We start from the raw sequence: 12,766 nt of genomic DNA, 5'->3' as shown, positions 1-12,766 counted from the left end.
TAGGAAAATATCTTCAGCAAGGCCATCTACTAATAAGGACAGACAACACCACATTTCTCACACCAAACCGTGGCCCTTGCCTCAATGGCCTCAGCTCCTGACTCGGCACAACTACAAGACTGTTCATCCGAAGCTGCAAACCTTAAAGCTGACAGCTTGGAGAGTTCCATGACTGGGATCCAAGACTCCCTCTCCAAAGAAGTTCAGAAAATTTTGTTGGAGGCACGCACGCCTTCCACCAGAAAAACCTATTCGGCCAAATGGAAGAGATTCACCATCTGGAATGTCAACAAGGGCCAGGATGCATCCCTGATGAGCATACCTCTGATATTAGAATACTTGGAAGAAATGTTTCACAGTGGCCTTTCATACTCTTCCATCAAAATCCACGCTTCAGCTATCTCAGCACATTACAGCTGTGATCCACCTGTGTTTTCGCATCCTTTGCTAAGACAGTTTCTAAGGGGTATAAAGAATATCAAACCTCCAAGGAAACAACCAATTCCTGCATGGGACCTCAATTACGTCTTGGGAAAATTAACTCTTCCTCCTTTTGAACCAGCAGCATCTTAAGAAATGCAATTCCTATCTTGGAAAACATTTTCCTATTGGCAATCACCTCAGCAAGAAAAGTCTCTGAGATACAGGCCCTCATGGCAGTTCTTCCTTTCCTCATCTTTCATCAGGACAGAGTTTCTCTTAGGACCAATCCCTCCTTCATGCCTAAGGTGATATCCAGAGCGTCTCTAAACCAAGCAATTCACCTGCCTACTTTCTTTCCTAACCCTCAAAACAAAGGGGAAAAGCTGTTGCATACTTTAGACATTCACAGGCAACTACGCTACTACTTGGACAGAACAAAGTCTACCAGGAAGTCGGACCAACTGTTCGTAGCCTATGCTGCTGGGGCACAAGGAAAGGCAGTCACCAAGCAAACTCTCTCTAAATGGATTGGACACTGCATCAGATTCTGTTATTCTTTCCTTGGAAAAAGTGTGCCAGTCAATGTTAGACCACACTCCACCAGAGCTATGGCCACATCCACAGCCTTTAAGAGGAGTGGCTACAAAAGATATTCTAGAGGCTGCCACATGGAGCTCCGTGCATACATTTACCAAACACTACAACCTGCCATTATACTCCAGATCCCGTGCATGCTTTGCTTCGGCAGTCCTGCAGGGCCTTCTAGCTACACCATCTCTTGCTTAGTCCTACCACCCGCAGCTTGGCTATGGTATTCAACCCATATGTCAGGACTGCAGTTGCATTCTTAAAGGGCATAGTACAGTTTTGTACCTACCATAATTGTAGATGTCCGATAGATATGCAACTGCAGTCAGGTTTTCCCTCCCTCTTACCCCTCTGTTTTTTCCCTTGGGTCCATTTCCCCCTTTTCCCTATAAGCTGGGGATATCTGTTATGGTGTATCTGTTTATTACTGTTGTGCATTTCTGGATTTTTTGTTTATCCATTCACAAAATTTAGCCTTCCTTGGAAGGCACCTGGGGCAAGAAAGACTGAAGAAGATGGCGTCGGCTGATGCCTTTATACCTCAGCCGCTCTGATGTCAGGGAGGAGGCGACATTAGCCGACGCCGGACCCAGACTTTGGAATCCGGCCGACTGAAGGGCTGCCTGAGGCAGGACAACCCATATGTCAGGACTGCAGTTGCATATCTATCGGACATCTACATTTATGGTAGGTACAAAACTGTACTTTACTAGTTTTGGACAAGCCTTGTATTCCTTCCATGTTTTTCCTTCCTGCACCTAAGGCATGTTAACTTTTAGGTCCACCAAGTGGGGTCATTCTTCTTAACATCTGTAGTTTTCCAAAGGGAGACAAAGCCATTTTTCAGATTATAAATAAAATTAGGACATTTTTTTCATCCTTCCTAGATCATCTTGCCCTCCATACTTATCTCCCAGTTCCATGAATGTATCTCAGAATTGATTGCAGAGAGATCTGAGCAATAGATTTTCCTCATAACCCCCCATCCATATTACTAATAGTTAATGCTGAAGTTACCTCTGATACCACATAATGAGAGCCAAACCTTCCTGAGGTTTGGTATAACACAGACTTGATGCTTTTTATTAGGCCAGACCACATTGGGTGTTATTACCCCAAGTTGAATCCTTTACTGTTTGAGAATACTTGTAGAATGCTATCCCCTACCAACCTATCAGTTCATTTTGAATCAAAAGATGGGACACACCAGTCCACATTAGGAGCATTAATATTGCCTGCAGTAGGGATCCGTACAGATCCCCAAAGACAAAATCACCAAAACTAATTTCGATTTGGCATACTTGCGTGAAAGTGCTTTTCACCGAAGTAGCACTTTTGCGCAAGTATGCCTGTTTGCGAGACCGCTCTATGGTGTGGATAAGGGAACATTCCCTTTTCCTCACTATAGTGCGGTCTCTGAGTGAGAAAATTAAAGTAGGGGGGTGCAGGGTGTGAAGCCCCCCATGCATAAACATAGATTTCTCTTCTTTTTTTTTTTTTTTTACATATATTAACGAAAGCGCTTTTTTGGTGAAAGCACTTTTGTTAATATGTTTGGTGATTATGGATTCGGGACTTTGCACATTCTTGCATAAGTCCTAGATCCCTGCAGTAATATACTTGTTCAACATGTAGTTGCTGTAGTTACATAATTTAGAATCCATACCAGGAGGTAAATTGAGTGGTCTGTAAACAAGTGCCACATCCCAGCTTGTTTTGTCTATATCCATTCTGACTGCTGATAACTCTTGTAGCACATATGAGTATAGTAATTGAGGAAAACCAGGTGGAAACAAGATGGAAACACCCCCCATTTCTTTTTTTTCCCTAAATATATGAAAACCTTTATAATCTGGGATAGCTACCTTTTTTTATTATTTTTTGGCCGAATCAGGTCTTGGTATTAAAAAAGTACATTTTAATGTTCCCTAGCAGTTTTTACCTCCAGCTCGGTTATTGTATCGATGTCCTTCTATTCATCTGTTGCAGTATTCTTTACATGTGGGAGTTCTCCACCATAGGCGACCCGATGTCGTCCAGTATATAAAATCTTTCACTATTGTTCAAGCTCTTAACATTTGTTTGAAAACATTTCAGTGAAGTTTGGGAGTTTTTAATTTCCCTGACTGGGGTTAATCCTAAAAAAAATTCCTACAGACCCAGTTACCATATTACCTTCCACACGAGTACCCTGATGATTAAGGTGTAAATTATCTTTACAAAAACATTTTTTTTAAATTCCAGATCTTTCCTTAAAAATAACTTTCACTGAACTTTTTGGAGATTCATTCCTAACAATGTTGATAAATTTCCTAGCTTGTATTTTCGTGGGACCAATGAAGCAGGGAGAATATCACTGAATATAAACTGAAAACCAGTGGATTTAGTTAATGAGATTACATCTCTTATGGCTTCTGTAAAACTACCAGTTTTAGTCTAAATACATTGTTGCAACCTGCAGCAAGAAATATTGGGTCATATTTTAAATGTTTGTTGCATAAAAACGTAATATTATTCCAGATATACTTCATTTTGCAATCTGTCCAACAGGATACTGTAACCTTGTCTTTATAAATCTTACAGATAGTGTCCCTTAATCTCCTAAATGTGGAATCTGCTAATGTTAAGTACTTGACTTGAATATTTCAGAATGCCAGCAGAAGGAATAACTCCCAAGAGTCATAGTATTTGCTAGCCAGTCCTGTTGACCCTCCCAATGCTCTTCTGTGCTTCTTTTTCACAATTTGAAAATAATCAACCTCACTGTTCAGTTCCTCAGTCTCATTCTACAAACTTTTATTACCCAGAATTGCTGTATTAGGTCTTAAATTACTGTGAAGAGTGTTTACTGGTGTGGTAGACAAGTTAACTAAAGTTGGTCTGGCTAGTGGATGTACCAGATTACCAGAAGGATGTCCTGAATTAATAATGGGATCCGTTGAGTGTGAAATTATTTTATTTATCACTACCATATTCGGTTAACAGCTCCTTGTTAGAATTCAAAACAGGTGGTGGTATTTGCTTGCCAGTTTGCATTTCTTGTTTCAACAAATGAGTATCTGTTTGCATTCCCAAACCAGAAAAAGTAAGCTTAGTAGTCTGTAGTGGTGTCTAAATATTCGTGTATAGGGAATTATGATTTAATATTCTAATGTTATGACAAAAGTCAACTTGAATACTCTTCTCAACTTATACTGTAATTGTCATTAATAGCTTTGTTGGTCTCTCATTTAGTTACCCTTGTATTTGGTAAAGATTTAACTGTGGGCTGTCATTTCCTTCTTAGTCGAACCGGTAGAATGGACCTTACTATATGTTTGACATATGTAACTGGTAACAAACCAGATCTTTTTATCTGTTCCATATATCTTACAAATGCTACGCTGTGCCATATAACCTCCTTGAAACCAAATTGTTCAAGGAGAATTCATCCATTTGGTCCATTAATACAGGCACCTCAAGTGCAGACTAAAAGTTTAAATATATCTTCAGAAAAAGTATAAATGTCATCAAGTGGTAAAAAAAAAGGCAAACTAAAAAATTGAAATGATGTGAGGTTACAAAATGTCAGTTCAGTACTGAACATTAATATCCTTTATTTAATGAAAATATAAAACTCCCCCCAGTACAGAGTTGGAAAATAAACTTACAAATATAAGTATGCAAAGCAAAATTAAGCTTACAGTTGATTTAAGAAGCAAGTGTTAGATATGGATTAGTTCACTGCCCAACACTCGGATATAAAAACTTGTCTTTGCATTGACACAAGGCTCGCCCACTCAGCTCATGTGGACCCTTTATAAAACCAGCTGCCTGTTGATTAGTAGTAGCCTTTTTAACACGTTCACACCACTACTTCTCTTAAAAAATGCTTCCTACAATGAAGATAGTTTCAATAAAAAGTAGACACCAGTGCATTGTTTTCCTGAGTCCTTAAAAGGATAACCGGGAAACTAAAAAAAAAATAAATAAAGAAATTCAGAAAGAAGCACACTGGATGCAATCTCTTGCCCAACTAAACAGATCAAACAGCTTGTTTTGTTGTGGAAACATAAGGAAACTAGATTCTTTAAGTTCTAGAACAGGCTTTGCAAGCACCATTCTCCAGGGACTCCTAGATCCTTATCCTTTCTTCTCCCAGGTAGGAATCTACCCATATGCCACTGAGACAGTGTGCATGATGAACATAGAACATAGCATATTTGCACAGGTCCTACTTGCCTCTAACAGCAGATGTTAAAATTTTACTGCGTCTCCATGGCAGCACCTACCCACCATCTCTCTTATTTTGTATATCGTTTGGTATCCACCCTTGTGTTTGTTGGCTTTGGTCATTTGTGTCACTGTTTTATGGCTGTGAATTGGTTCCTTTCAGGCAGTTATTGCTTCTAGTCTTTGGTTTGTCCTACTTAGCACTAAAAGCGAGGTTAGGCTTCCTCTTATGGGAGGGACTTAACTGATTCCCTGTCACAGGAAGTCAGAGGAGGGAAGTCTGAGTTCTGGAAAGCTGACAGTGTGGGTCTGTAAAGGCACAAAACCTGTGTGCCACTGAGGCAGTGTGAAATTCAAATATCTTTGCAACTGTACTTTCTACACTGTAAAGGTAGTATTGCGCATTTTGGGAAGAGAAGGTTGAGGGCTATGCCTGCAATTACACTTTTGAATGCAGACACACTACCAACTGTCTTTATGAGTTGTTTATATGTAGTCACACTTTTGAATTCAGATGTTACAGCCTGTGCCAGCTTGCACCAAAGGTTTTAACAATCTGTAGGTGTACTTCTGTGTCTCAGTGGGGCTCCTCACTCTCGTATCTTACACTGCACTGCTTTATGAGGTCATTATTTTGGAAAGTTTTGATTGTGACTTGTTTGAAAGAAATACATTTGAGTCTTCCACTTAAGATACCTAGTAGTACATCTGTATGAGGCAGAGATTTTGAGTTTGTATTTGCACTTAAGTTTTTCATTGCATTGAATTGTAGTGATAATTCTTAGGTTTTAGACATTATTGTGATTCTTGGATTGCAAGTCTGTGGCACATTAATAGAAGCACTGAGATAGAGTTTAAAGAATTTTTTTCCCTTAATGATTATGATTTGTATTAACAAATGAAGTGACTTTATTTTTGCTGTTTTATGTATGCATTTTTTAAATCTTGTTTGCTCTTGATGCTTAAATAAAATGTGCTACTGTAATGAATTTTTTCCCCTTCCTTGATAGTTCATATGCAATATTTTTTCTGCTTTTAGTTTAAAACTGGATCAGTTTCTACTCATTTCTCATCGTCCTCAAACATAGTGTCATGTACAGAAAGTTTTGTGAACCGCTTTCTGTCTGATTATGTTAAAAAAAAGAACTTGAGAACAAGTTTTGTTGAATCATCATCGTCTGCTTCTGGGGCAGTACAGTAAGTTCACATTACACAGTTCTAGCAATATCAGTAGTTTTATTTTAACATTCTTAATGTCATGATGACTGTGTGTGACCGTGAAATGTTTTATTCTCGTAGGTGTTTTTGTAGGTGGAAGATTGGTGATCGAGAATTTGGTGAAGCCTGGGGGAACAGTAGAGCAGAAGCAAAAAAGAATGCTGCAAGGCTTGCTTTTTATACATTAGTAAATGAAGCTATAGAGGTAAAAGAAACATGCATGCAGAAGTATAACCATTATGAATTTAAAAGTAATTGGAAAAGGCCAAATTAAAAATAGTGAGTCTGAAGCGGTGTTGATATGTTGGTAGAGTGTCTATGTACTTGAATAGAAAATCTCAAGGTGTATAGTTGCAACACTGGCAGGTTTTAGTGTTTGAAACCAAAGAAGCACATAAAAGAATAGTGGAGTCACAACAGCATTTAATTGTTTTTTTTCGTATGTTTGCTACTCTACAGATAACAGCCATACTTCTGTTTTATAAATTTACTAATCCAGTGTTGTCTATTTTTGACCATTTCAAAACCATGGGTTGTTAGGTCCGACCTCAGTGCCAACTTCGAAGCTTCTTTGGATCCAGAGGTCTGACTTCATAATTCCATAGATGTCACCTTAGATACTCAGAACTCGTTTGCTGCTCGAAGATAATGGACATGTGAAAGAGCTCTTGACAGTCAGCATGTACACGCTACCCCTGTCCTACCATGAGAGTTTTTTCTCATTCTGTTTTGTACTTATCTTCCTTTTTCTCAGGATTAGGGTTTGTTTTAGTTGTTAGTCAGTTATTTTAATTAGCTTATTAGTTAAGGTCTCCAGGCCTTTCCTTCTTGGTTTGTTAGGATATGTGTGGTATTTATATGCATGTATGTGTATTTAGATATAGTGCTTTTCCCTAGCTATTCAAATGAAGGAAAATCCTTGCTGCATATGTTCTGTGTCCAGAGGCAGCTCAGATTGCTTATCCACAAGACAAAAGAATTGAGAAAACAGTAAATTGTTCATTTAATTTTCTAAAACCAATGTTGGGGAAGGGAGTTTTTAAGATTACTTTGTCCAGATGGCTGTCTGATTAAATCTGCTTTGTCTATAATTATAATAAGAAGAATTTGCCCTTATCGGGCAAACCAAATGTTCACCTAACTAGGGCAGATGTCCTTCAAGGATGCATCTGCAGTCATAACATATGGGTTGTCCTGCCTCAGGCAGCCCTTCGGTCGGCTGGATTCCAAAGTCTGGGTCTGGCCTCGGCTGATGTCGCACTTTCCCTGACGTCAGAGCGTCTGGGGTATAAAAGCATCAGCCGACGCCATCTTCCTCAGTCTTTCTTACCGCGCGGTGCCCGAAGCAGAAACATTTCGCAAGTGCCGGTCGGCCAGCTCCTTGATTCAGCTACCGAAGACTTCGAAAAAGCTAAGTACCCCGTTGGGGACTCTTTCTTGCCTCAGCCGATGTCAGATAAAGTAAATAATTGTTTAACTTGTGGGAAACAAATACCTCATAAGGATTTTCACTCTTATTGCCTCCCTTGCTTAGGCCCGGACCACGACGTCTCGGCCTGCTCTGCCTGTGCTTCCTTCAACCGACGAACGCTTAGGCGTCGGTCGGAGTTTGCAGAGGAATATTTTGGGGCTGACTTTGCGTATAAAATGCCGTCGGAGACTCCGACTTCCCATGTAGTTAAAAAACGGAAGGACAAGGACCGACCCTCGCGGCCCGCGGTTTTGGCTGAAACCTCGGTCAGGCCTACCACGAGTGTCTCGGTTTCGGCTGAAACCGAGTCCTCGGTGCTTACTGTTGCCGAAACCTTACAACTGACTACCTCGGCCTCGGAGGCTCCGGCCGAGTCGGTTATTGAACTACCTACGGAAACCGGTGTCCAGGACATGTCCGACACCATTCCTTTAGACAAGTCCACCCCTGCACGTGGTGCAGCCAGACCCCCTGCATCCATGTCCATTAAGGCCTTCTCTAGGACTAAAGCTGCCAAACTTGCCAAAGCTTTGCCTCCCAAGTCTACCTCTCAGAGGCCTTCTACCAGCACTCAAATTCTCAGCCTAGCAGAGGATCTTATCTCCTTAATTAGAGGTTCTCAACCTCACCCGGACAGGGGCTCTCTTCCACCTCCAGACAAAAGGCCCAGGGTTGAGCCCTCTGATCCCCACTCCTCTGATGAGTCTACGGATGACTCTGTGTTGTCAGAGCACCAGCAGGAGGCTTATTCGGCCTATGAGGATTCTGATGCTGAAGAATCTATTCCTTCGGCCTCCCATCCTGAAGAGTTTTCTTTTGGTGAGACACTGCATTCTATGAGAGAACATTTCCAATGGCAGGGCCAGGAATTTTCTGATTCCAGAAAAAGATTAAGGACCTTTTTGCATTTACCTCAGCATAGGCCTTTGGCTGTACCGCCTGTTTTGAATGTTGTTGATGATGTGTACTCTGATGCTAGTACAGCCCCTGATTCTCTCTCTCCGGCTCCTGCCAAACCTGATAGGTACTACAGGGTCCCGGATTCTCATTTTCACCTGTACAAGGCCCACACTGCAGACCCAGAAACCATTTCACAGGGCCCAAAAGGGGTTGCAGCTGCCACTGCTAAAAATCCTTTACCTTCTGAAAGGGAATCTAGAGCTTTAGAGCGATGGGGAAAGAAAGTTTATACTTCTGCAACTCTTTCTATGAGGGCAGTAAATTGTCAATTCCATATGATTCAGTACCAAGAGTACTTGTTAGATGAATTGTATAAGAAGCTTTCCTCCTCAGAGCCCCTTGACCGTAAATCTCTTCAGGATCTGGTACATAACTCACAGCAGGTTAGCAACCATTTTTTGCAATGTGGTTATGATGCACTGGAAGCTTCATGTAGGTCAGCAATGACAGGGGCTGTTATACGAAGGCATGCCTGGTTGAAGGAACAAGCTCTACCGGACCATGTTAAAGCTAAGCTTTTGGATGCTCCAATGGAAAAACAAAAAATTATTTGGTTCCACGGCCCAGGAGGTCTTAAAGAAGTTTGAAGAAAAGGCAAAATCTGTGCAAACAGTCAAGGACTTTCTGCAGGTGCAACCACTGAGATTCAGCAGAAATTGGCCTACTAAGAATTGGTCCTTTCCGGACTCGGACAGATCACAGAGAGGCAGGAACAGGCATTCCAGAGGTAGAGGGCAAGCTAGAGGCCCCTACAGAGGCCATCAGTGGCAGCCACCCAGCCAGAGAGGTAGTGCAGGAACAGCAACAACAACTGCTACACCAGGACAAACACAATGACTTATTTTTGACCCCACCAACCAGGGCTCAATTAGAAGCACCATTGGGCGGAAAGCTTTCTTTATTTTCAGAAAAATGGCATTACATTACAAGGGACTCATGGACACTGCAAATAATAGACAAAGGATACAGGTTCCATTTCCACACATTGCCAAAAAGAAAAGGAATGCCAGACCTGCCACCAAATCAGAGGGCGGAGGCTTTGAAACAAATCACCAAATTACTACAAATGAAAGCCATAGAGAAGGTTCCTCTCTCAGAACAAGGCCAAGGTTTTTATTCAAGGTTATTCCTTGTTCCAAGGAAAGAAAATCAATGGAGGCCTATTCTCGATCTGTCCGCACTGAACACTTACCTCATTGTGCCGAAATTCAAGATGCTGACCCTACAGCAGCTTCTTCCCATGCTGGGCAAGGAGTCTTGGCTGGTGACTCTAGATCTCAAGGAGGCATACCTGCATGTCCCCATTCAACAAAGTTGCAGAAGACACCTCAGATTTCTTGCAGGATCAGAGCATTATCAATTCTCAGCATTGCCCTTTGGCTTATCTACTGCGCCCAGAGTATTCACGAAATGCCTGGCATCATTAATTGCACACTGCAGACTTCAGGGGATTCAGATCTACCCATATCTGGATGACTGCTTGATACAGGCGGACAGCAAGACAAAATTGTTAAAGGACTTGGACTATGCCATCCAGCTTTTACAGGCCTTGGGATACACAGTCAACATCCAAAAATCAAGACTTGTACCATCCCAAAGGATAACCTTTTTGGGTGCAGATCTAGATACAACCACCCAGATGGCTTTTCTCACAGAAGAAAAACAGAAACAACTTCCAGATTACTTCAAGAATCTGACAAGACAAACTCAGCTAACTGCAAGGAAGATCCTGCAGGCCCTGGGTTTCATGGCATCCTGCATAATACTAATTCCACAAGCCAGACTACATATGAGAAGATTGCAATGGTACCTAAGGAGTGTATGGACTCAGCACAGTCATAGCTTAGAAACTCTGATTCCAATCATACCTTGCCTTCAAAAGGAATTCCTGTGGTGGGCTCAAGCCTGCCAGACCAACAGAGGGTTGCCTTTCTTAAAACCAAAAGCAAACCAAACCATCACCACGGACACTTCAGACCGAGGTTGGGGAGCACACATGGAGGACAAATGTATCCAAGGGCTATGGTCTCAAGGGCAGCTGCAAATGCACATAAACCAAAAGGAAATGCTGGCAGTGATACATGCAATCGAGGCTTTCAAGCCTTTCCTTCAACAAGGCCACCTGCTAATAAGGACAGACAACACCACAGTTATGTGGTACATAAACAAGCAAGCAGGCACGCATTCCTACCCTCTATGCAGACTGGCTATGAATCTATGGGATCTTTGTCTGAAACACAATATACAACTACAGGCCCAGTTCGTGCCAGGGAAAGACAATACTCCGGCAGACAGCTTAAGCAGAACTACCATGGATGCACACGAATGGATGCTGCACCCAGACATCTTCTTACTCATAACACAGACATGGGGGAGGCCCGAGATAGATCTGTTTGCCTCACCCCACAATCATCAACTGAAAATTTGTTGCACAAGGACATTCCATCCACAAGCATGGAAGGTGGACTCTCTCTCATTCAGCTGGAAAGCCCGAAAAGTCTATGCTTTCCCACCAATCCCATTAATGTCCAAGGTTTTACTGAAAATCAGGGCAGAACAACCAAAAGTCATTCTGATAGCTCCAGACTGGCCAAGGCAACATTGGTACCCACTGTTGAAGAGCTGGTCACAGACGAAACCGTGGCCGCTCCCATTATGGCCTCTTCTTCTGACGCAGAACAATTACAAAATCCTGCATCCCAACCTAAAGACATTGCAGCTAACTGCCTGGAGAATACCATGACTCCTTCCCAGGACAGCTTATCCCAGAGGGTAAAGGGCATTATTTAAATCCTCCTGTTTTCTCGCATCCTCTCTTAAGACAATTTCTCAGAGGAATCAAAAACATCAAACCTCCAAGAAGGCCACCTTTACCAACCTGGGACCTTAACTTTGTGCTGGAAAAACTAACACTTCCTCCATTTGAACCAGCAGCATCGGCAGATCCACAGTTTCTATCCTGGAAAACTGCATTCCTTCTGGCCATAACTTCAGCAAGAAGAGTATCTGAGTTGCAAGCTTTAATGGCAGTGCAGCCATTTCTTATTTTCCATCAGGACAGAGTTTCATTAAGAACCAACTCAACTTTCATGACAAAGGTGGTATCTAGAGTATCCTTGAACCAAGCAATTCATTTGCCTACATTCTTCCCAAATCCACAAAATAAAGGGGAGAAACTTCTACACACTCTGGATATCCACAGACAATTACGCTACTATTTGTACAGAACTAAAAGTTACAGAAAGACTGACCAACTGTTTGTAGCTTATGCTGCTGGGACACAAGGAAAAGCAATTTCCAAACAGACAGTCTCAAAATGGATAGGAAATTGCATTAGCTTTTGCTACTCCTTTCATGGAAAGACTGTTCCTGTGAATATTAGGCCCCATTCCACGAGAGCCACAGCCACCACTACAGCCTTCCTAAGAGGGGTGGCTACCAAGGACATTTTAGAAGCTGCTACATGGAGCTCCGTGCATACTTTTGCCAAGCGTTACAATTTACCCTTATACTCCAGATCCAGAGCAGGTTTTGCTACTGCAGTCCTGCAGGGTATCTTAACTACACCTTCATTTTCTTAGTACCTCCACCCCCAGATTGGCTATGGTATTCTACCCATATGTTATGACTGCAGATGCATCCTTGAAGGACATAGTACAGTTTTGTACCTACCATAAATGTAGATGTCCGATAGGTATGCATCTGCAGTCAGGTTTACCCTCCCTCCTTCCCCTCTGTGGTATTCCTAGGGTGCTTACCCCTTCATTAGCTAGCTGGGGGAATCTGTTATGGTTTATTTGTTTATATATATATATATATATATATATATATATATATATATATATATATATATATATATATATATGTTTGCATTATGTTTGGAATTTTTTGGCA

General features: G+C 41.7%; 1 protein-coding gene across 1 annotated transcript in view; it reads left to right on the top strand.

The window, feature by feature from the left end:
* The window catches only part of LOC122792405, a 2,471,936-nt gene that overhangs the window by 615,930 nt on the left and 1,843,240 nt on the right, over positions 1–12,766 (top strand). Inside the window, exons 7-8 of the mRNA XM_044060193.1 lie at positions 6,263–6,420; positions 6,523–6,646. Coding sequence (XP_043916128.1) covers positions 6,263–6,420; positions 6,523–6,646 — 282 coding nt within the window. The remainder of the gene's footprint in view (positions 1–6,262; positions 6,421–6,522; positions 6,647–12,766) is intronic.

This window comes from Protopterus annectens, chromosome 1.part2 (genome assembly GCF_019279795.1).
Source record: "Protopterus annectens isolate FY-2018-M chromosome 1.part2, PAN1.0, whole genome shotgun sequence".
In the NCBI taxonomy this organism is placed as follows: Eukaryota; Metazoa; Chordata; order Ceratodontiformes; family Protopteridae; genus Protopterus; species Protopterus annectens.
Note: the sequence above shows the minus strand (reverse complement) of the source record. Positions and strands in the feature narration are given on the sequence as shown.